We start from the raw sequence: 21,099 nt of genomic DNA, 5'->3' as shown, positions 1-21,099 counted from the left end.
AATTGTATTCAAACTTCCAACATAACTTTATTTGCTCACCCTCAACACCCTCACATGCATGCCAAGGGCTTTTTTTTCATGAATAACACAAGCACAGCTCACACAGCAGAGTAATGTTCTTTCCCGTTTAGTGTGCGCTGAAGAAAAATGGCCATTTGGGGCCTGTGCTCGCATCAGAAGTGAGTTTTGCTCTCTATGTCTCAACGCTCATAAATAACGTAATAATAACAAACACTTATCATGTACAGGGCCGCATCAACAAGAACTTATCTTTTATTGATGCACTGATTACCTGCAAGTTTTCCTGAAGCCCATATTGTTTGTTGAATTATTTAGCGGGCAGGCCCACGGCGGATCAGCAGACTCAAGTGGGACTAAAACTATTCAATAAACGCCACAACACTTCAAAGCTGGAAGTCGTGCGATCAAACGGGGCGTGCGCGGCGTCCTTTGATGCTGCTTTGGCGTGAGAACGGCTCATCTGAGTGAGTGCGCTCCTGCCGGGGTTATATATATTGTACCGTATTGGCTTGACGAGGCACGCGGGGTTGTGTACATTCTGCATCGCACAGTCCTTCTCTTCCTGCCGTCAAGTGAGGCCTTATTAATAGGCAATTAAAATTTCATCAACGCTGAAAAATAAATGAGGCAGAATCAGTGTTTGGGAACAAGCCATTTCAACACAGCAACACTTCAATTAAACAATATCACCTTTATGGGACACCGAGTAACCTCAGTTTAAGACTTTTTTTCATCCATGATGGAAAAAACAAAACAAGAGGCCGTGCTTTTTTTTTACTGTCAAGTGACAATTATGAAAAATAAAAATGGCTGTGGTCAATCAAATCTTCCTTCTTTTATTATTTTCGTTGCCAACAACAAACATTACTCTTAAAATAAAGTAATTGATAGGAAAACTCTTGCTCCTCTTCTTTTATTGCTGTCGTTGCTAATGTTTGTTCCTCCATGTTGCTGACGTCCCCGTTCTTTCCACCTTTTAAGTCCCCAAGATCTCAATAAATCAAATTCTCAACCACGGTTATTTTTATCTTATAGTTATGTCTTTTTTTTACGTTCCCTTACTCAAGTGCAGATATGCTACTTGAAAAGTGTAATGTAACTACAGTCACAAATTGTTTGTAGTTCATTACTTCCCGCTAATTCATTACTTCCCGCTGTATTTTGCCAAGGAACAAGTGGTAATGCGAATGTGTCCACCACAAAACTTGAAAAGTTTTGTAATGAATTCCCACCGTTCATTTTTATTTGCTATTGGAAGAGATACTGTAAAAAAAAAAAAAAAAAAAAGCACATTAGAGAGAGTTCTAGTTTCCTGGTTTGTAAAAACTTCTCTGCTAATAATTACAAGTCTGCTCTGTAACTAAAATTAAACACATCAGAGTTGAGCTGAGGGGGGCCGCGAGTGTCGTCGACGGAACAACGTGATCTATTTAAGAAATCATAATTAGGAGCTATTCAAGGTCAGGGGATGGCAGGTTATCTCAGTAGATGAGCAAGATGAATTATGCATGACGCTCTCTCTGTCCGCGGAGGTGTTTCAAGCTTCCTTTCGTCTCGTTTTGACCGCGGTCCGTGTCTTGTTTCGGGAATGCTGAGAAGCTCCCCCTGTCCTGCCGACACATTTCCAAATGCGCTGCTGCAGCCAATGATACACGGTCTGAACTACAGATCCAAGTTACACGGCAAAAAAAAAAAAAAAAAATGAAAGGCTGACAGGCTGACTGGAAGAGTATTGCACTGAATATATAACAACCTTCCTTGGTTGCACTCCCAGCTGAATGTGGAGTGTACAGTAATGAAAAGGCCAACCTCTGTGAACGTCCAAACTCCCTGAGCTGTTGCTGTAATGCTAATATGCAGCAGAGTCTAGTGAATCCACATTTTTAATTGAAAACTGCTCCATATACTCTATTAAGCATGTCCATTGATCCCCAAGTGAAGCGCTGGCGAGTGTGGGCCGTGAGCGTGTTAATGAGCAGGATGATTGAGTAGAGGATAGAAAGGAAGTCGGCGTAATGGAGACGTGCACGTTCTATAAATATGTGACATTCAATTAAACAAAAGGTGCCAGCCGTTGCATTGTCAGATGTGAGGACAAAACAAGCATTCATTAATAACCTTGGGAGTTGCGCGCACACACGCGGCTAACAAATCCAATAATGCGAGACAATAAAGGCTGTCATATATTCATGTAAAAAAAAGAAAAAAGAAAAAAAAAGCAACATTGATAATAAAGGTTTTTAATTGACTTCCAAAAGGGGGAGCAGCAAGCCGCCTTATTGATCATGTAGAGCACAAAATGAGTTCCCAAAGCCACTTTTAAACAGAATAAGTTGTACTTAAGAGGAACATTTTTCACTTTTGAGTGTAACATTTCTTCTGTCTTTCTCATTACTTCTCCCTCCTGCAGCTCAAAGGAACAGATGAAAAGCACCAATTCGGGCAAAAGGAATGTCAGCCTGTTCGTCAAACCGCAGAGATTTATAGCCTCCAGATGTAAACTGAAATAGCCCCCCCCCCCCGCCCCTCCTTCTTTTGTCTTAACATTAGACCTTCCTTCCATATGACGGAAAATCATTACACTCACCAGACACTTCATTGGATACATCTAATGACATCTAATATAAGAAATGATCGGCATTTGATTACATTTCCTTGATGGACTACGGAGAAAGTTAATAATCAACTCATCCAGTACATTACATGTTACTTTTTACTGTCATTGGGTGGCGACCAATCAAGGGTGTGCATCAGATTCATTCTACAGCAAAGTTCAAAATTCTGGGGCATCCCGTTATTATTATTATTATTATTATTATTATTATAAACATATTTGTGTTTAGAAGAAGATGATGACAGTACAGCCCTTTTTTTTTTTCAAACCTTCTACTCATAGCTGTTCAATGAATGTTATCTTTTCTTTCAGCGTTTGCTACACGTGTGCTGAGTAACAACAAGCCTCCTCCTGTGTATGATGTGTATCCACTATGGTCGAAGCCAATTTTGCTATTATAGTGACACAGTGCAGTGCAAAAAGGCGTGTGTGTGTGTGGGGGGGGGGGGGGGGGGGTTCAATCCCCAAATATGTGAAGCCACATAAAGTGTAATTCTGATGATGATTCAATGCAGTTCTACCTCATTGCAAACTACAGCCACAATTATAGCAACAACCGTGTAAATCTTGATAGGATTTAATTAAAATTAAATTTATGAATATCTTACGTGCTGAATACATTAAAGAAATGCTCATTAGATACAAACCCAGAAGGGTTCTGACCTCATCAGATCTAGGCCAATTAGTGAGACCAAGAGTTCAAAACACACAAGGTGCATCAGCATTTAGATGTTATGCTGCACGCAAATTTAATAAACTGCTAACAGAACTGAAGTTAGCCCAAAGTGTAAATGCTTTTAAATCCAGATTAAAGGTGTACAGTGATACGTTTTTTTTTAACCTACATTTTTTTCCTCCAACTTTTGACATAATTACATTGACATTCAATCTCAACAATAATGTTTTTCTACTTTTGTTAACAAGAGTATGAAAACCTAGATTTTTTTTACTGTACATTTAGAACAGATATAAAATTTGTGATTAATTGTGAGTTAACTAGTGAAGTCATGCGATAATTCCGATTATTATTGTCGCCTGACGCCCCGAATTTTTGATCATCTTTAAGTCGCGTCAGGCGATTAATTTTTTTTATTTGTAATTAATCGCATGACTTCAATAGTTAACTCATGATTAATCACACATTTTATAGCTATTCTAAATGTACAATAACTTTTTTTCTAGTTTTTCATACTCTTGTTAGAAAAAAAGTGAAAAAAAATGATAAACTAATAGAAATAGTTCAAATGAATTTTTGACGTCTATAGCCGTCAATGGCAGTGAATGAGTTAATATTGCGTTAGTGGAATATGAGTTAAGCAGCAAAATCCAGCAGTTTTTAATCAATATCAAAAGGCGGCCATTTTGTCACTTGCTGTCGAGTGAAAATGACATCAGATTTGCTTAGGTCTCAGGTAACAACCAATCACAGCTCAGCTTCAGAAAACAGGTGAGCAGTGACAGGTTGCTGCCTGAGCCCTGAGCAACTGTGATGTCATCTTCAGTCGACAGCAAGTTAAAATGGCCGCCACCTGAGATTGTTAAAAACGGCTGAATTTTGCTTCATAACTCATATTCCACAATTGTTATATTAATCAGAATGTCATGTTTAGACTACAGAGGTTAAATATAACATATTATGATCAAGCAATGTTTATGGTTGACTTCCCCTTTAAGGTCTTTTAGAGCATTTCTATCATTAATTTTTTCCAAATGTCTTACATTTTTTAGTTTAGTTTAGTATCTATGTGAAGCACATTCAGTTACCTTGTGTATGAAACTTGCTATATGACTCGGACTCTACCTTAGCAGCAAAAGATGAGCTGGGCTTCTCCAGCAGGTCCCAAAGTTTCTTCCTCTTCTCCGAGCAGCACGTGGTGGTAAACTCCTCGCCTTCCCGCTCCCTCATGTTGTCCGCCTCCCGTTTGAGCTCCTCGTTCATCTGCTCCTTCTTCTGGTGGTACCTGGCCTGGCAGCAGGACTCCAGGTAGATCTCGTCGATGCCCCAGAAGTCCAGCTCTTGGCTGAAGGACAGGGCGCACATCTCCTCCATCATGTGCAGCTTCCCCGTACGGTAGAAGTTCAAGATGGACGTGAAGGCGCCGGGGTGTCTGTCGAAGAAGTACTCGTTGCTGTCCAAGCTGTAGTCGTCGCAGATCTCCATGATGGACTCGTGGGTGCTGCAGTCACGCAGCTTGCCAAGTCTGGTGCGGGGCAGGCGGTCCAGTGTTCGCCACAGGACTTCGTGGAGGAGACCCCCGACGTTGATCCTCACCCGGCGGGTGTGCTTGCTTTGCATGATGTCCGCCGCGTCCGGCGGCTGCGCTCCGGAAGACCTGGCCGTTGCTTTGATCATCTTCGCTCCAGTCGCTCAGTCGGTGCCAAAGACGGGACGATGGGGGTTAAGTCGACATCTGGGACTCGGCGTGATCTCATCAGGGTCTGCACTCTCTTTCCGTTGCTGCAATAACAAGACAGTGAAAATAATCAACGTGATTTTTTTCTTTTTCTTAGCAGAATTTAGAAATTGCTGGAAAATGAAGATAAAAAAACGTTTTTTATTTTATTTATTTTATTTTATTTTACAAAGGACAACGCTACAAATTTACCAAGTGAACCAAACTAGGTCAAAAATAGCAGTGATTGAATCTCATCTCATTTCATCTTGTCATCCTTCAAATGAACCTTTCACAAGTGTTCAAGTTTAGGCTTTCTTAAGTAAAAGAGTCGGCATTTAAATGTGTCTTCTGTCTTGTATTGCGCCCCAAATGAACAAAGGGTCAGAGAAAAGGGCATCAAATTGGTTAAAAATAGTTTGACAAGCAAAGAAAAAATTTGAAGAATAACAAAATGGAGACGAGGCTGAAACATAATTTGGTTGAATATTTTGGTGAGAGAGAGAGAGAGAGAGAGAGAGAGAGAGAGAGAGAGAGAGAGAGAGAGAGAGAGAGAGAGAGAGAGAGAGAGAGAGAGAGAGAGAGAGAGTAATAACAGGTGCTAAGGTTAAATTTGTCTTCCTTCTTGTATATGGACCCACAAATGAACATTGAGCCAGAGAAAATGACAAGCAAAAAAATCCCATTTAAGAAGAATAACAAAATGAAGACGAGGCAGAAAATTTGTGGTTAACATTAAGCTAGTTGACTATTAAATGATTTGGTTGAACATTTTGCTGTTTAACTATACATTTTTAATTCTTTTTTTTATAGTATGTGTCAGTTTTACAATCAATATAAACTGGGGGAGACAAATAATAATTTGAAACAAGCCCACTTCAACTCTTATTAGGAGAACTAGTCGTTTCTCTTTCCTCAAAGTGTTGCCATACAAGAGAGACAACAGGTGCTAAGGAACAACTTTAAACATTTTTTAATGTGTTTTTAAAGCGTTTTGGAAGCAGTAAAACAAATGGTTTTTTTCTGCGGTCTCTTCATCACAGATTTTCATCTTTCGTGGATGGGTGTGCCATAGAAACGGGGTTCGATCACGCTTAAGGCCCAGTGGAGGCACCTCCAGCAGTGTCCTACAGCAGAAATGTCAAGTGGTTTATCCACTCATCAGAGAACAGAATAGATATTTTAATCTGCTTTAGGAGGCACAGACGCTATTCCTGCTGACAAGGGTGGACGCGGGGGATCCCAGTGATAAACTGGATTTAGATGCTACATGATTTTAGTTGGACTCACATGCTAATGTGAATATTATTAATGGACACTTAAACAATTTAAATCGAGCCAGTAGAGGAGCTATACGGTATTTAAAATTCAGCCTTTATAAATATAATAACACGATCTATCATCTATGGTTTAATGATGTTTATTGCCGTTTGCAGAGGTGTAATCACATTGGGAAGCGTTTCTATACATATTTTTATCCGGATTAAACAAGCATGACTTACTGTAGGAGATCAATAATGCCAGTATTAATTATTACAGGGGACTGAGGGTGGGTTGGGTTTCTGTGGTGGTTGACTTTTTGCATTAGTGCAGGCAACTATATTCTATGCCCTGCATTACACAGGCTGCCAATTAAATCTGGACACATAAGCTATATTGACATCAATGTAGAGTTTCTGCATCAACTTTTGGAAATCATATTGAATGAAATTAGTTGATAATATTCCAACCGAATTGTCAGTTCTTGAAAATGTGCATTTTTTTGCCCACATCCAGCCTTTAGGGACACCATGTACTGTATAATCAATCTGTTTGGTCATTTCAAGTATGTGGATGAAAGTCTACAGAAGGAAATTAACTCAGATATATATTACAGTTTGGACCATACAGATGGAAAAAAATATATCCAATGAGCTAATAATGGATGTCAAATTTAAAATTGAGACACATTTTGACACAGCTATATTGAGCAATGAGTAATTGTGTGCAAATGTACATATTGTATGCGTTACTTTTAATAATCAAGTACATTTCTGAGGAAGGATTGTTGAATTTTTGGACAGTTTGAGAGCTGTCCAGTGCTGAACGTAATGTCGCTGTCTAGTGCTGAAACTATGTCTTTTAACAAATAAATAAATCATCGCAGTTTTGATAGCAACTTGAGCAACGATAAATGAAAGTGCATGGTGTGTTGTCGTAAGAAAGTTTAGCATGCAGGAAGAGTACAGTGTTGCAAAAAAAAAAAATAAACAAGCAAACCAAGAAAGTGTTCCATACGTGTCTCCCGTGCAGCCCGGTTCATGCCATGGACGTGCGGCGGCTTCATTTCAATCAGACCCGCGCGTAAAGGTGGCGAACCCGTCCGGATCTGCTGCGCTGGGCTCGGATGTGATGAAGACATGAGCAGCGTGGAGACATGATGGAAATGTTGCCTCCTTCTCCTCCCCTCTCTCTCTCTTTCTCTCTCTTTTTTTCCAGATAGGGACGTCCTCGTCAGCCGCCCCTCCTCCAGACTAGAATCAACAAGTCGACCCGCGGAATACTGGGGGTTCGGTTCGGGTGCTTCCTCCCGAAGTGTCCTGCATCCAGCTGGGCGCCGTGTGGGAGTGTGTGTGGACTGCTCCCGCTGCCAGGCTTGATTTCTCTCAGGGTCCTCCAGCTCACTTTAACCCTTGCTGTGCCACACCGCTGCACTAGCAAAGACAATGTGGCCAGTGAGGACACCCCAGCCCACCAGATGGCGCTAGTTCTCTTTTCCCCCCTAACACGTGTGAGAACAGCGTGTTCAAATTCTAATAGGGTAGATGCCACGGACTTCCGACTTCCGGGTTTTACACATCGGCGCCGTTTCCATCCACTGCTGATTCTATTAGTTAGCCGTCCATGGCATGTTGAATTGTTTGTTAGCATTAAGCTAAACAGACTCAATGTGATGGTTTTAAATACACAAGGTGTAATTTCTCTTTTTTTTTTTATGTTTGTATGACAGTAAAATCCAACAGAGTGGCAAAAATACAACTGCTTTAATCTGCCTTTTTTTTTTTTTTTATATGAGTTGATTTCGCTGCCAACAATTAATGTTGGGACCTCAAGAGGCTCACAAGTCAAAGAGACATAAATAAATAAAACAAACCAAAATGAGCCGAGCAACAGCTTGAGTCTTTTAAAACTCTGATTTCGGTTCAGTCATATCTCAAGGTAGCAAGACTCTGTGTTCAAATATGGAGATAAAAAGCTTGATATAATTTTCCTGAGTGATATAATTTTCCCATTACAAATTAATGTAGTGGAATTCATTCCAGAATCAAGTCACATTTAGCTTATTTTTACGTGTCAAGTTGAAAAGTATACAAATACATTCCTTTTTTATTCTCAATAGATTGTACTATTGTGATAGATTTTTGCCAACACAAACATGTTAAGCTACTCATTTGTTTTTGAGTATTATACATTTCCATGCAACATTCATCAGCACACAGCCTCACAATGTGTTTTAGAAGTCTTGCAAATGATCAGCAGCTTCGCGGATTATACACAAATCTAAACTTTCCACTCACTCTCCAAACAATGGGCATGTGTGTCACTGTGACAGATGTGTGCATCAGTGTTTAAAGTACATACAGTCCTGCTCTTCAAAAGAATTATCACCAGTTAACATAAAGTAACATGCTTCAATGTAGGAGATGTAATGTAAGAGACATACATCGGCGTCAGAGCACATCATGGAGGGGGACATTCTGTTAGTGCTTTGGGGATGGGGCGGAGAATCGTTGTGGCAATTTTCTGCTCAAAAAGCACACGCGCACGACATTTAGGATTAGAACTAGTATGCCACTGCGGTAATTTGTTGTTGTTTTTTTAACAACAAAAATTAAGACAAAACAAAAATTAAGCTTTTAAGTGCTCTTCTCACCAAACCAACACAAAAGACAAAACACAGTAAGTTACATTTATTTATTTTTAAATAACAAAATAATTCTAAAATTCACATTATAAATACAAAAGTATAAAAAGTATAAAAGGTATTATGCTGTACATAGCGCGTATATGATAACGTACATACAGAATAAAAGAGTTAGTGCATCTTCCTGGCTTTAATGCGCACCAACAAGTCTCCCTTTGGTTGGAGCATCCCGAATCCATAACGGCTGGTGTTTATCTCCGGCATCTGAGCATTTATGTCACACAATTCCAAATCCATATCCAGCAGCAAGTACACAAACCTGAATAGGAGATAAAGAAAAGACACAAAGTGGGTTCCAGACTCGGATAATGGGAGGTCTTGAGGCGCTGCGCTGATTCCAGCACACTCACTGTCTGATGGTATTGATGGCAAACTGCTTTCCCACACAGCCATTGGTCCCCGCGCCCCACGGCATGGTGTAATATTTCAGCCTTCTGCCTCCTTTGTAAAAATCCCTTTTAGCCGATCCATCTTTATTCAGGAAGCGGTCAAACTGGAACTTCTGCAAACACATTTTCGGAGTTGTGACGTGTCGGATTTGTTGACACAAATCCCCTTCAACGGTGTGCGTCAGTACAAGTTTCAAAGTGACCTTGCGATGTCCTTCCCACGCTAATTAGCGGTGATTTTGTTTCCCTGCTATGCTAATCCCTCAGAGGCGCGCAGCTGACCTCTTATTGGGGGGGAAACGGTCAGATTTGTGTAGGAGTTCATCGCACCTCCCCCACGCAAATGCTCATGTTACATATACTCCCAAGTGGTCCAAATGCAATGAAGTAATCCCCCGTTTATTCGTGGTTCGCTATTCGTGAATTCACCTAATTACGTTTTTAGTTACGCCCCCGCATCTTCGACTATCCAATCACAATGTAATAGGATTCACGATTGACGTAGTAAAAATTAATCAGAAAACTATTTTATTTACATTTTTAAAAACTATATACAGTGTATGTGTTGTTGAATTTTAGCATCTATTTAAAGCAGAAGTCAACCTTAAATATTTCTTGACAATAATATGTTATATGTGACCTTACTAGTCTAAACATGACATTCTGATTAATATTACATTTGTGGAATATGAGTTATGCAGCAAAATCCAGCCGATTTGATCCATCTCAGGGGGCGGCCATTTTGCCACTTGCTGACGACTGAAGATGAACGATCAATCACAGCTCACATGTTTTCTGAAGGTGAGCTGTGATTGGTTGTTACCTGAGACCTGAGCAACTGTGATGTCATTTTCACTTGACAGCAAGTGGCAAAATGGCTGCCTTCTGATATTGATTAAAAACTGCTGGATTTTGCTGCTTAACTCACATTCCACTAAACCAATATTAACCAGAATACCATATTTAGACAAGTGGGGCTGCATAGAACATATTATTGCTAAGATTGTATTGGGGGTGTTTGACTTCCTCTTTAATTAAAGAGTTGGAGAAAAAAAAATTAGAACCCAAAACAACATATAACTGTGGTCTGTGTAGAACATGGCCAACTTCCAATACAAGCCAAACAACAGCAGGCGAGTAGAATGGGGAGAGAAGAAGATCAATTAGTAGTGTATTTACAGCTGTTGAACCAAGACGGCAATAGCATGTAGCATTAGCTAAAGTATATTTATGGTTGAGACCACCAACGTAGGAGATCAAGAACATTTTTAGGAGGTGCCAATTACTCGTCGTTTTCCACTATTTATGGTAGGGCTCGGCCCTTACGCCCCCCGCAAATGTATGCCGTCAATGGTTTCGATGGAGTGGGGACAATTACACTATCAACGGGAACACTAACCTGCGGCTCTGGGTAAATCTCAGGGTCCATTTGAGGGCTGGTGAACGGGAACAAGCACACCCGGTCTCCTTTTCGCAGATGGTACACTTGACCATTAGCCATTTGAATGGTCTTCTTGTGCACTACCTCTCTGGTGATGAAGGGGGCAGCGGTGAGTCGGAGCGTCTCTTCCAAGGCACTGTCTAGGGAGGAGAGAAAGAGGAATTATGACTGAGCGCTGGCCTTGTTCTTTGCGATATAAAGCAGAGGTTCTCTTCTAATGTTATTTTAATTATATGCTCTTATGTAATGCCCCTTTTATGTGATTGTACAACATCTTTATTATGTTTTGAACAAGATGGATTCTTAGGAGGTAATTGCTACGTTTTGTGGTTGCATCGTCAGACGCCAGTTTGAGAACCACTGAAAAGAGGAAAAACTCAAAACTACAGATGGCATTTAACTCAAAAAGCCCCGGTCGCCATTCACCTACCGAAGACGGGAGTGTTTCCACGCGGGTGGAAAAGGGAAGCGTCTGATGTTTCCATCTGCTTAAACTCGCTCCTCACAGCGCTCATCGCTTCAGGATTTGTCAACAAGAATCCCAAGAGCCAAAAGGCGGCGGGGCCGACGTTGCCCTTTGAGCAAAACAAAAAGAGGACAGTGACCACGCTTGTCCTTTTTGTCTCAATCTGCTGTTGCGTAGCGACAGCACAGGTGCTTGTTTGGCAAAGGCAAATAGGAACACGATGTGACGTGCAACAATGGGGAGAAAGAAAAAAAAAAAGAAGCAAAAATTTTCAATCAAAACACACCACTAAAAACAGATTGTACCGTCTTGGATGGTGTTATTTTGGCAAGTGTATAAATGGTTTAAGCAAACAAGGAAAATCATTTGAAATCTGAGGTTGCCTAGCAGCTGTCTGCATCTAGCGTTTAAGGTCCAGTAATGAAGATGTGATGAATACACATCCAACTCCAACACATTTTTACATAATTTAAAAGACTAATACAGTTATTATTTTTCATTCCTATTGTTGAACTACGTTTCATGACTGGAGTTTTAGTTTAATAATTTTTTTTTTCCAGGGTGACATTCACTAGCAGCAAAAAGTAATTTGTGAATGGGCTCAAATACAGTTCAACAAGATTTTCAAGGAAATGCAATATGAAATTTGAATATTCCAACTGGAGAGCAGATCTGGAACTGCCCCCCCTCCCCCCCAAGAAAATGAAAAGAAAATGTGTTCCACGTCATAGATGTTTCACATATTGAACACTTGAGATTTATAAAATCAAGTATATTTAATATGAAAAAAATAATTAATAATGTTTTTCAATTCATTAGCAGTAGCTTAATAAATATCCAATATTAATGGTGAAGTTAGGAATTTATGTAGGGTGAATTGATTTAAATACGTTCAAACATAATCGCAAATACGTTTGAACGTACTAGTACGCTAAATGCTACAAATATAGCACATTTTCTCATAATGCTAAGGGATATTACTTGCGCAAGTCAATATCTAAGTGCAATATGAGAAAAAAATGTCGACCCTAAATCGTGCACTGCAGACATAATAATAGATCATAAAAGTTGCGAATAAACAATATTTTTTATTGAATTTTGAACGTCTTGGTACAATGTGGGCCAAATGCTAAAAAAACAAAACTATTTTTCTCCCCCATTCACACATGTGCAAGTAATACCATGTGGCAATATGCGAAAATGTTGACTTGGCAGTTCCACACTTCTGTAATAATGTTTGAACAAATATGACAAAAACGTTTTTTTTTTTTAAAGTTGCAAACTCCCCCTTGAAGCCAAAAACTACATGACCAATGTGATTCGTGTTGATGACAATCTCATCAGCCTACTCTCAGTATTTATAATGGATACACTATTCCTGTTGTGTAAATAAATGGTCTTTATGACTAAAATGACATGTTCTAATGAAGCCCGTGAATGCCTCACTCGCTTAAGTGTGACTCAGCGTCGCTTCAAAGTTGTGATTCAAAAGTTGGAAATAAAACGAAAGTGATGAGTGCAGAACAAAATGATGAGTAAGCTGCCTGTAGGGCCAAGTTGACATCTGATCAACACGTTGAATACAAAGAGGCCTCCAACTGGGCTGTAGGCAAGATGGAATGAGTCAGAATGGAGTTTAGATAAATGTGAGCGGAACTTGCATCCAAAGCGGCACTCACTCAAACTCAAATATATTGTCGTGAAAAACCTTGAATTTGAATGTAAAAAAATGTGTTTTAATTAATAATTCGGGGGTAAAAATGACACTAAAATTTGTTTGTCTATCTCGAGTGAGGGGTGACAAATCCTAAGTTGATTTTTCAGGTGTCTGTACTTTCATTGAGTATGTAGTTTTCTAAATACGTTGAACTTGTACTCCCTAAATTTGAAAACAAATAGCTGCACTTTCTTCTCCTTTGTCAAATAGGCTCATTACTATTTTTAACAAAACAAAAAACCTAAGTCGAAAATGACACTATGTAAAAAAACAAAACACATTATTCACTGGCTATTGTTATTAGCAACTTTAGCTAGCTAATTTTGTTAGCTAGCTTTTAGCTATCTAGCCCAGCGCACATTTGTTTGAGGTTCTTGGTTTAAAAAAACAAGAACAACAACAAAATGTGATATTGTGTAAGATATATTTGTTTTCTTACCAGTACGTATATTTAAGTTAATGAAAGGGAAAATATTTTGTGAGTAGGATATGTGCCAAGTTAGCAAAACGGCTACTGTATATAACTGACAGTAAAAATCTTACTTTAACACATTTTCACAAGTACATGTTAGAGTCTGTACTTATTACTTTTACTCCAAATCAGTACAAACTCTTAACCTAGAGTATTTTTTTACACAAGTAAATACAAACGTGTGAGTCATTTCACCACGTCTATATAAAACTAGCAAGTGAACAGCACCCTCATGTGGAGAGAAGTGGAATACTGCAATTCAAGTTCAAGCAAGTTCATTTGATAAAGCAGACAACTTTCCCTAATCTCCACCAAGTTTTGAATGTTTCCTTGGCACAAACACACAACAGCTCCCTCCTGAGCTCACGCTCACCTGAGTGGCCCAAAGTTGCAGCAGCACCGCCCGCTTCTGCATCTCCTCGTCCGCCCCCTCCTGCTGCAGAAGTTGCCTATAGGCGTGAATCCACGCATTTGACCCCGAGTCCTCCGTCTGACCCGCCGGGGCCAAAAGTTCCCACAACTTGTGGCGAGCGCTCTGGGCTGTCCTCCTCTCCTCTGTTAATAAAAACAAATAAAACAAAAGCATCTCCAATCAATGAATGAGTCACAGAACGGCAGCGATTCAAAAGACAAATGAAAGGAGAGACGTCAGCGGAGGGTAAGAGGTTTAAGATATGACAGTAACAGGCACGTTTGAGTAATAATATTACAACTGTGCAATAATATTACAACTGGCATACGTCTTTGTGAAGGTGACGACATCAGACTGAAGAAAAAAAAATAAAATATGACACAACACAGCAAATCAAGTTTAGTGAATATGAGTGAAGCGGGTACAGATAGAAGGCCAATTCCTACCCTAAACTATATATTAAAAAGCATTTTGATTGTTTCTTGTGTAAATTTAAAAATATATATATATACATATATATATTTTTTTTTAATTTGGGGTTTTGTAAGAGGTAAAGCTATAATCATCACAAAAAATAAAATCATGAAATTGATCACTGTGTAATGACTGTATTATGGTTACTTGATTGCTTTTATCCTCAATGTGCTTTCATGTGATTTATTTATATATATATATATATATAAAAAAAACTTGTCATATGGGCTTCTTTTGTTGTATCACTGATATGAAATCAGCGCATCAGATAGCTGTGTGAGCTCAGTAAACAACATGACATCAAAGCAGCAGGACAGCTTGCGAAGACTTGTCAGTGAATACAACAAAGATTAAATCAAATCTTGAAATCTCCCTGTCGTAAGCCACAACATTTTCTGAACTGCCTTTTAGTTTTACTCAAATTCTGTGGTGTTCCCACAGCAGATGTCTTCGTAAAAAATAATAATAACATTTTGTCACAAGTCAATGAACTAAACTTTTTTTTTTCTCATCAATACATTTTTTACGTGGTGCCTTAGTTACAAGCGACCACACTTACGAGTTTTTCAAGAAACAAGAAGTTTGGATGAATTTTTGCGTTGAAAGAGCAAATCTTTAGATACGAGCGCTGTATGACGACAGTAAACAACGCAAGTAAGTCACTTCACAGCAAGCAGCAGTTTGCATAGTCAACAATTCTTCAAATAAGATGCTTCGAGCTTTTTATTGCCAGTCGCAGTAGAAGGTTACTCTGAAATTAAACAAAATGTGTGAATTATTTAATAAACCACACAACTTAGCTTAATGATAACAACATTCAAGGCATGTATTCTTTACTTTGCACGAAAAAAGAGACTATTACTGCGATTTACGATTTACTCATTCACCTGTGAAACTCTTCTTCGTATGTCTCTCTATATCTGAATTATACTGCCCCCGGGTGGCAAATGCAAGGACACCAGAAGGAGCAGCACAACGTCCATTAAATTTAAGCAAAAAATGTGGCAAAAAACGGTTTGAATTCTTTACATTCTATTTCATCAAGTCATTGCTGTATGTTTTTAAAATAAGATTATAGTGCTAGATTTATTATTGTTAAAAACGATTTAATAGCATTTGTATTCATTTCAATCAGGAAATATAATTTCAGATAAGAGTGATTTGAATGAATAGTGAATATAATAAATGGGGGTGGGGAATCTTAAATTAAAAACTATTATTAAAAACAAATTTTTAATAATGATAAACAGTTTTAATAATAAATAATTTTAATAATAAATATAAATATAGTTTTAAAAGGGTACTTTTAATAATTCAATTAAAATGATTATATAATATAATAATAATTATTATTAATAATAAGTTATATAATTATTTTAATAATAAATATAAATAAATAAATCATTTTCAAGTTATTATCATCATCATCAAGTCTTGAATTGATCTCATTGTTGTCTCTGATGGGTTTAGATCAGCAACCACTGTATATCATATCCATTCTGGAAACTCCCTATGGAAACCACACAACAAGTGCGGTGATGATGTCAAGGCAGCAGAGTGGAGGTAAGAGGTGAGTAAGCACATTATGAGTCATAGCATGCAGTGGAGCGGACAGGCACCACCCATTAGGCGTTTTAATTGTCTTTGGGCGGTTAACGAGCCATTACCTGGCTTCAAGCTTCTTCTTGCCAGCTTGGTTATGAGGTTGTCAAACTTGCGATACTCGTCGTAGACGTTCGAAAGATCGGCGCTGTTATTATTCTGTTCCCCTCCAAAGAGCGTCAGGTATCCCGCCCTGCATGTAAAAAGAGTTGGGACATTGGAAAATCTTGTGATGTTTAACTTCAGGTATTTTTCTACTCGGGCAAACAATGCGTTACACACGGTGTGTCCCACTGCTTGCACATCTGGACACGTCCCAGATGCCTCACGGCTTGACGTCACATGTCTCATGTTTGCCTTCTATGCTTACTTTTATCTCCAAAGCTCCATTTTGATGCAAGTGAGCGGAAAGGAGTCATCAAACAAGCCCGCTAAACAGTGGGGTCATCCTAAGTTTATCTTGGACTGTTTACAAATAAAGAAACACAGGCTGGTATGCAAGCAGCTGTATCTTAAAGGCCCAGTAAAAATAATTCAGAGATTTGTTTATACAGCACATTATGACGGACATGCTTGAACATAATTGCTAAAAATGTGCAAAGACTGAGAACTGTGTATTATAGTACTCACTAGTAGAATAATTCAACTATTGTTCAACATACTATATACATTTTCCTGATTTTTGAGTGTGGTTAAAAAATGTTTAGAGTGCTTCAGAGTGCCTTGTTGTCAGCAGTGAGTGCATAAACATTATGATGAGAAAGGCCAAAGCACAAGAAGGGAAAAGAACAGGACCAAAAAAAAATAAAAAATAAACCAGACTTAACACCCAGCTAGTGGATTGGGGCTTTGTGCGGATGTTGCCGCTTTAGAGCGCCTCGTTGTTGGCCTTGAGTGTGGGCAGTGAGAAAGGTAGAAGCGCGAGGAGTGAAAAAAAAAAAAAAAAAAAGAAGTCCGACATGACGGTCATCGTGTGGCTGCGCACTGGTGTTGCATGAGAATCAACGTGGACCTGGGCTTCATGCCGATTTAGGGCGCCTCGTTGTCAGCTAAGAGTGCATGCATGGCAATGGCGAGAAGGCGGAGGAGGAAAATTTTGGAGAGTTGTTTGAAATACGATGCAGATTTTTCGCAATCAAATTAGTCAGCGTTGTTTGCGGTGTCAAATTCACAAAACAATTTCTACGTTACAGGGTCTTTACAGATTCTTCCTTTCTTTTTTGCATGAAGGCTTCTTTTGTCATAGCGAGGCATGTGCGGGTGTGAGCGTGTGGGAGGGGGAAAACTTTACTTGAAGAGAAGGCCGTATGAGAAGTCGAAGAGCTCCGTCTGTTTCCAGTATTTCTGGTTCGGAGGAATCTCGGCTTTCAGCAAGGCCTCCAGGTGTCTGCTCATGGTGTCGTTAAGGGCGGCCAAATTCATTCCATGGAAGTGCCTGCGGAGGTTAAAGGGGAAAAAGGCAGGTTAACAGCTGAAAAAGAACCAGACCTCCTGATTGATGGGGTTGTGAAAAAGTGGAATTACTCTGTGTCACAATAGTGCAGTTCAACTATTGACTTTGCCCTACCTATATTTTCTCTCAGATAATGTAACATAGGGATTTATTTTGTACATTTCTACACGACAATATAATAAAAAATAAAAAAACAGCACTTCTTCAAAAGTAGATTTTAAAGTATTAAATCAGTGTATTTCCCTCATTTTCACCTACTGCCAAGTGGGGCTTGAACGTATCCCACGTGGTAAATGGGTGTTTACTGTAATCCAGGTGTACTCAAAGTAAGCAGTAAAGAAACCAGAAGCTCTAAAAATACATGTAAACACACAGCGGAGTATTTATAAGAAACAAAATGATTAGAAATGGAAAGGAACATGAAAACCTGACATGACCCGAGGCGGAGGAGGAGCAAGGAGACAAGGACGTACCGTTTCATCAGCGCTTTTGTGTGAGCGGGTTGCCGATGCGGCAGGCGCAGCTTGAAAATCCTCTCCATGAGCACATCTGCATAGCGCTGGAAGTCCAGCGAGTCGCTGTCGTCGATCACGCAGTCGTACGAGTGAGGATCCAGCAGCACGGTCACGTAGCGCCCGACGACACGCACCTGGACACACAACAATTATTTCCGACTCAGATGCAAAGATAAGAATATTGAAGCTATAATCTCATTAGCAAATACACTTTTACACTGTAAAAAAAATAAAATCTTGCAGCCATTATGTCATTGTAACTTACGTGCATAATACGTTTTCACACTTCATGACATGTTTTTGATAGTTAACTTACGTTTATATGTTCAAAGTGGAATAACTCTTTGAGGTGAGTTCAAACAAAGAGGTACAATTTTAATATGTGAACGTGACTTAATGTGCTATTATGATCTTGAAGCCACAAAGCCACAAAAATGCGCCGCACATACAGTATAGTGCCTGATAATTACATGTGTTATAGTGTACAATAATAAAATATTATAATTACCTTATAGTGGAGTAAATAAATACAACAAAGATTCTCATGTTATCGGCCTATCTTTTTTTTCTTTTTACAGTGTAGGATAAATATAATTAGGTCATCAAGTGGTGGGAAGCAACTACGTATAATATGCTTTTCAATAGAGCTGAATGATTTAAAAAAAAAAAAAAAATCTTATTATATCATATCTTCTTCTCTTTGTCTTTGTTTTTTTAAACATACTTTGGATGTAACTGCATATTAATTTCCATCAGGTACGCCTCGGTAACCAAAACTACTTCCTTCCCACAAGGAACATACTAAGGGACTGCCCTAAAAAAATAAAAAATACAATGAAGTTCAATGGCAGAACATACGCAAGTGAAATTTTGTTGCTGTATTTTGTAACATTTATTTTGATTCTATTCATTAATGAATTATATTCACACCTAATGTGTACAATTCTGGAAATATCCTCTATATTTGGTATACACTGTGTATGCACAAAACTAGCTACGATAATGAAAATATTAGACATACTGTAGCTTTCATTATGAGGCAGCACTATTTTACTCTGCGGAAAAAAAAAACCCAACCCTAATAATTATAACAGTGTTAGGTCCAAACTGAACATGATTGTATAGTAATGTAAACAGGAGGAGTCTTTTGTTATGCTCAATTACCATTATACTGTTCTAAGCATTTCATTTTTTTCTTTCTATTTGCATATTTCGCTTTTATCTGTATTTTTTTTAATTTCTTTGTTCATGACTAGAGAGAGAAAAGGCATTGTGATTCTTCTGTATGAGTATTGACAATAAAGTAATGTTGTATTACTTTTACCAAAAGGAAATCTCCACTTTTATTTTGATGTTCTTTTGGAATAGTTTTGCAGGTCAATGCAAGTTTGAAATAACGCTCATTTGAATGACTCACTGTGAAGATGTCGCCATGCTTCTGCTTCATTCGATTCAAGAACTTGGCTGCATCTTTTCCGAATTCAATTGCATGACCCAACCAAGGGATAGCGCCTTTGTCAAGAGGTGGATCACTCTCGGACCTGAAGCATTAAGTCAAATCAGAGCGCTGTAACATCACGGATAAGTAAGTTAGATCCTTAGATTTAGACATAAAACCAACCTGGATCTCTGCGTGACAAAGAAGTAGAGCAGCACCGCTTGGACCAGTAGGAAGACAGTCCAGATCATCTCGTGTGGAAGTTGCCCTTGTCGTGGTCGAGCGTGTGCTCGCTGCGGCGGCTGTCACTTGCTTTAAAGGCACTTCCGGCAACCGCCCGCGCGTGCCGGGCGCTGTCCAATCACGTCCCCATTGTGACGTGATACAGATCGACCTAAATTCAGATTACATCGAATTGGATTGAGTCACATTTAGCATTGAGTGTCAGATTGATTGGTTTGTAAATATTGTTAAAAAAAAAGAAGAAGATTCAATCCATACAAAAGTCAGTCATGACGTCCCACAGGAGTATGTACTTGGTTCAGTCTTTACATACTTCTCTTAGGTAGCATTATTATTTAGAAAACATTTACTTACCAATGAAACGTGAAGAAATTAGTAATTAGCTAAACAACCTTCAGACATTCCTTCAATCAAATCAAGTTATAGTTGACAGGGTTTCTCTATACATACCTCAGATAAAATTGAAATTAGTCCTTCAAAACGTTTCCACCTTTAACGGGCTATATGCCGCGGAGGAGGCGGGACTTCCGACTTTCCACCCATCAACTTTGTTTCCGTTTCAGGTTTGCAACGTGTGGGCCTTGTCCCAATACTTGCGCTTCCGCCTTTGTGTCCGTCGGCTGCGCGTTCCCGTCGACGGGTGCGAGGCTGCGAGTGTGTATTGTCTGTCTCAGTGTCCGAATCATTTAAGAAAGCCGAGACGCCTTCCCGCCGATAAGCGGGAGCGCGAGGTTCGGGGACACAGGGGTGGGGTTGCGAGTGTGGCCGGAAATGGCGCTGATGTGTAAAACCCGGAAGTCGGAAGCATCTACCCCATATGACTGATAACCTGGAAAACTCAACTGGTAGGAAAAAAAATAAGAAAATAAAAAGAAACAACTAAGATGTGATTGCACAAGTATGCACACCCTCAAAAACTTGGGATGTGTCTGTCACCTGCCATCATTTAAAGGGGTGTGGAGACTTTTTATATCAGCTGTAGCCACAACTCAAACAGCACTGAGGAACCTTGGTATCACCTCTGACCAGGATTTATTATTCAACTGTCACAAAATGCGGGAAGGGCATTTTTTCCCCCTACTTGCGCAACATGAAAAAAATGTGGAATTTCTTGCCACTTACTGAGCCTGAAAAATTAGTTCCAAGCAAGACATAAAAAAAGAAAAAAGTGTTTTTTAAAAAATTCCACAAGAGAGGTACCGGTAAGTCAAAAGAAGATGCATTTCACAGTTTGGGAGCAACGTACTGCAAAGCTAGGTAGCATTATGGGTCCATTACTGGTTAGCACGTCTGCTTCAGAGATGTGAGGTTTGAATCCCAGCTTTGACTTTTGCACATTCCCTCACACTTGTGTCGATTTTCTCTAGCTTCCTCCGACATTCCAAAAAACATGCATCCTCGGTTCATTGAGGACTCTGAATTGTCCTTGTGTGAGAGATTGCTTATATCGTAGCCTATAGACTTAATTGTCAGTCTAAGGTGTTC

The 21,099-nt window shown here is 39.2% G+C and overlaps 2 protein-coding genes across 3 annotated transcripts in view; both read right to left on the bottom strand.

Annotated features, from left to right (window-relative positions):
- Positions 1-7,688, bottom strand: part of LOC147167221 (potassium voltage-gated channel subfamily B member 1-like) — a 53,629-nt gene extending 45,941 nt beyond the window's left edge. The window contains exons 1-2 of one of the 2 annotated variants that reach the window (XM_086086851.1): positions 7,288-7,688; positions 4,437-5,093 (exon numbers count right to left, since the gene is read on the bottom strand). In XM_086086851.1, coding sequence (XP_085942977.1) covers positions 4,437-4,988 — 552 coding nt within the window. In that variant the 5' untranslated portion in view covers positions 4,989-5,093; positions 7,288-7,688. The remainder of the gene's footprint in view (positions 1-4,436; positions 5,094-7,287) is intronic. The other variant, XM_086086850.1, reaches the window with a different exon arrangement.
- A 1,279-nt stretch (positions 7,689-8,967) lies between these two features.
- On the bottom strand, positions 8,968-20,462 carry LOC147167220 (prostacyclin synthase-like). The gene is made up of 11 exons (XM_086087245.1): positions 20,065-20,462; positions 19,555-19,765; positions 19,351-19,474; positions 17,892-18,067; positions 17,257-17,400; positions 16,031-16,158; positions 13,851-14,032; positions 11,253-11,397; positions 10,781-10,962; positions 9,343-9,494; positions 8,968-9,251 (listed from the first exon to the last, which is right to left on the bottom strand). Exons 2-11 carry the CDS (start codon positions 19,620-19,622, stop codon positions 9,104-9,106), a joined length of 1,449 nt encoding a protein of 482 aa, XP_085943371.1. The 5' UTR covers positions 19,623-19,765; positions 20,065-20,462; the 3' UTR covers positions 8,968-9,103.
- Between the last annotated feature and the right edge of the window lie 637 nt (positions 20,463-21,099).

This window comes from Leptonotus elevatus, chromosome 10, assembly GCF_054856555.1.
Source record: "Leptonotus elevatus isolate MCC_2025b chromosome 10, RoL_Lele_1.0, whole genome shotgun sequence".
NCBI lineage: Eukaryota > Metazoa > Chordata > Actinopteri > Syngnathiformes > Syngnathidae > Leptonotus > Leptonotus elevatus.
Note: the sequence above shows the minus strand (reverse complement) of the source record. Positions and strands in the feature narration are given on the sequence as shown.

Coding starts and splice junctions, on each gene's coding strand:
- LOC147167220 (XM_086087245.1), bottom strand. CDS start 19,622: ATGATCTGGACTGTCTTCCTACTGGTCCAAGCGGTGCTGCTCTACTTC. Junction 11,398..13,850: donor TGCAACTTTGGGCCACTCAG/GTGAGCGTGAGC, acceptor TTTTGCTCAAAG/GGCAACGTCGGCCCCGCCGC. Junction 10,963..11,252: donor TGGAAACACTCCCGTCTTCG/GTAGGTGAATGG, acceptor TCTCCTCCCTAG/ACAGTGCCTTGGAAGAGACG.